The sequence below is a fragment of the Pyrgilauda ruficollis genome, unplaced genomic scaffold (assembly GCF_017590135.1).
Source record: "Pyrgilauda ruficollis isolate IOZ18807 unplaced genomic scaffold, ASM1759013v1 scaffold1154, whole genome shotgun sequence".
Classification (NCBI taxonomy): domain Eukaryota; kingdom Metazoa; phylum Chordata; class Aves; order Passeriformes; family Passeridae; genus Pyrgilauda; species Pyrgilauda ruficollis.
Genome location: NW_024509811.1, coordinates 1 through 2,564, shown reverse-complemented (window position 1 = coordinate 2,564; position 2,564 = coordinate 1). Strand labels below are relative to the sequence as shown.

At 60.6% G+C, this 2,564-nt stretch overlaps 1 protein-coding gene across 1 annotated transcript in view; it reads right to left on the bottom strand.

The window, feature by feature from the left end:
- Positions 1 to 2,512, bottom strand: part of LOC121361916 (cleavage and polyadenylation specificity factor subunit 1-like) — a 4,342-nt gene extending 1,830 nt beyond the window's left edge. Inside the window, exons 1-2 of the mRNA XM_041482992.1 lie at positions 2,348 to 2,512; positions 47 to 185 (exon numbers count right to left, since the gene is read on the bottom strand). Coding sequence (XP_041338926.1) covers positions 47 to 185; positions 2,348 to 2,442 — 234 coding nt within the window. The 5' untranslated portion in view covers positions 2,443 to 2,512. The remainder of the gene's footprint in view (positions 1 to 46; positions 186 to 2,347) is intronic.
- Positions 2,513 to 2,564: the final 52 nt, after the last annotated feature.

Below are 2,564 nucleotides of genomic sequence, written 5' to 3'. Positions count from 1 at the left end.
GTGTCCCACACCTGCCCAGCCCCACACCTGCCCAGGTGTGACTCACGATGTCGGGGGTGGTGCCGATCTTCTTGGCCAGCTCGCCGCGCTCCATGGCGCTCAGGTACAGGAACCTGCCCAGCAGCTCCCCGTCCAGCACGTTGCGCACGGCGTTCTGCAGCAGGCGCCGCTCCGACTGCAGCAACCTGCACAGGTGGGACAGGTGAGCCACGGGTGGGACAGGTGAGCCACGGGTGGGACAGGTGGGGCAGGTGAGAGACAGGTGAGAGGTGAAAGGTGAGGGACGGATGAGAGACAGGTGAGGGACAGGTGGGACAGGTGAGAGGTGAAAGACAGGTGAGGGACGGGTGGGACAGGGCAGACAGGTGAGACAGGTGAGCGACGGGTAGGACAGGTGAGACAGGTGAGCGACGGGTGGGACAGGTGAGGGACAGGTGAGGGACGGGTGAGGGACAGGTAGGACAGGTGAAAGGTGAAAGGTGAGACAGGTGAGGGATGGGTGAGGGACAGGAGAACAGGTGAGAAGGGACAGGTGCAACTGGCGAGACAGGTGTGAGATAGGACAGGTGAGGGACAGGGGACACGTGAGACAAGGAAAACGTCAGATGGGACAGGTGGAACAGGTGAGACAGGTGTGAGATGGGACAGGTGTGACATTGGATGGGGTGGGACAGGTGAGACAAGTGTGAGATGGGACAGGTAAGGTGCAGGGGGACAGGTGAGGGATGGGGGGACAGGTGACAGGTGAGGGACAGGTGAGGGACAGGTGAGACAGGTGGGACAGGTGTGAGATGGCATAGATGTGGGACAGGTGACAGATGAATGAAGGACAGGTGAGGGACAAGTGAGAGACAGGTGAGGGACAGATGACAGGTGAGACAAGTGAGGGACAGGTAAGATAGGGACAGGTGAGGTGGCACAGGTGAGGTGGGACAGGTGAGGTGGGACAGGTGCGAGGCAATGCTAGGACAGGTGTGGGGCAGGTGTTGGTTCCTAAATGCCTTGAGGCTGAGCCCTGCCAGGTACGGCGGGTGTGACCAGGTGTGCCCAGGTGTATCCCAGCTGTGCCCAGGTGTGCCCAGGTGTACCCCAGGTGTGTCCTTACCTGAATGCCCGCAGGTTGAGCCCCGCCAGGTGCGGCAGGGCGGAGCTCAAGTGTGCCCACGTGTGCCCCAGGTGTATCCCAGGTGTGCCCAGGTGTACCCCAGCTGTGCCCAGGTGTGTCCAGGTGTACCCCAGATGTGCCCAGGTGTACCCAGGTGTACCCAGGTGTGCCCAGCTGTGCCCAGGTGTATTCCAGGTGTACCCAGGTGTATCCCAGGTGCACCCAGCTGTGCCCAGGTGTACCCCAGCTGTACCCAGGTGTACCCAGGTGTATCCCAGGTGTACCCAGCTGTACCCAGCTGTTCCCCAGGTGTGCCCTCACCTGAAGGCGCGCGGGTTGAGCCCCGCCAGGTGCGGCAGGGCGGAGCTCAGGTGTACCCAGGTGTATCCCAGGTGTGCCCAGGTGTTCCCAAAAACAACAAATCCCACCCCAAACCAAAAAACAACAAATCCCACCCCAAATCCCAGAAACCCCGAAAACAACAAACCCAACCCAAACCCAAAAACCACAAACCCACCCAAAATCCCACCCCAAATCCCAAAAACAACAAACCCAAAAACAACAAACCCACCCCAAACCCCACCCCAAATCCCAAAACCAACAAATCCCAGAAACCCCGAAAACAACAAACCCCACCCCAAACCCAAAAACAACAAACCCCAAATCCCAGAAACCCCAAAAACAACAAATCCCACCCCAATCCCAGAAACCCCAAATCCCCAAATCCCAGAACTCCCCAAATCCCAGAACCCCCAATCCCAAATCTCCAAGTTCCAAAACCCCAAATCCCAAAACCCCAAATCCCAGAACTCCCCAAATCCCCCAACTCCAGCTCCCCATCCCCCGCACACAGGGTCACACCTGGATCCTGCACCCCAAAGCCCAGGTGTGCCCCAGGTGTGACCCCACCCTACAGGTGTGTCCCCACCTCAGGTGTGTCCCCACCCCAGGTGTGTCTGGTGTGCCCTCACCTGAAGGCGCGCGGATTGAGCCCCGCCAGGTGTGGCAGGGCGGAGCTCAGGTGTACCCAGGTGTACCCAGGTGTGCCCAGGTGTATCCCAGGAGTACCCCAGGTGTGCCCAGGTGTGTCCTCACCTGAAGGCGCGCGGGTTGAGCCCCGCCAGGTGCGGCAGGGCGGAGCTCAGATGTGTACAGGTGTATCCCAGGTGTATCCCAGGTGTGCCCAGGTGTACCCCAGGAGTACCCCAGGTGTGCCCAGCTGTTCCCCAGGTGTGCCCTCACCTGAAGGCGCGCGGGTTGAGCCCCGCCAGGTGCGGCAGGGCGGAGCTGAGCGCGTTCTGCAGCATCAGCAGTCTCCTGTAGGTTTTCTCCTGCATGGGCAGCAGCAGCCCCAGGCCCCCGTCCAGCGTCGCTGCGGGGGCGCCGTCAGCGCCCGGGAACAACCAACCCGAAACCCCAAACCCACCCAAATCCAAAAACAACCAACCCAAAAACAACA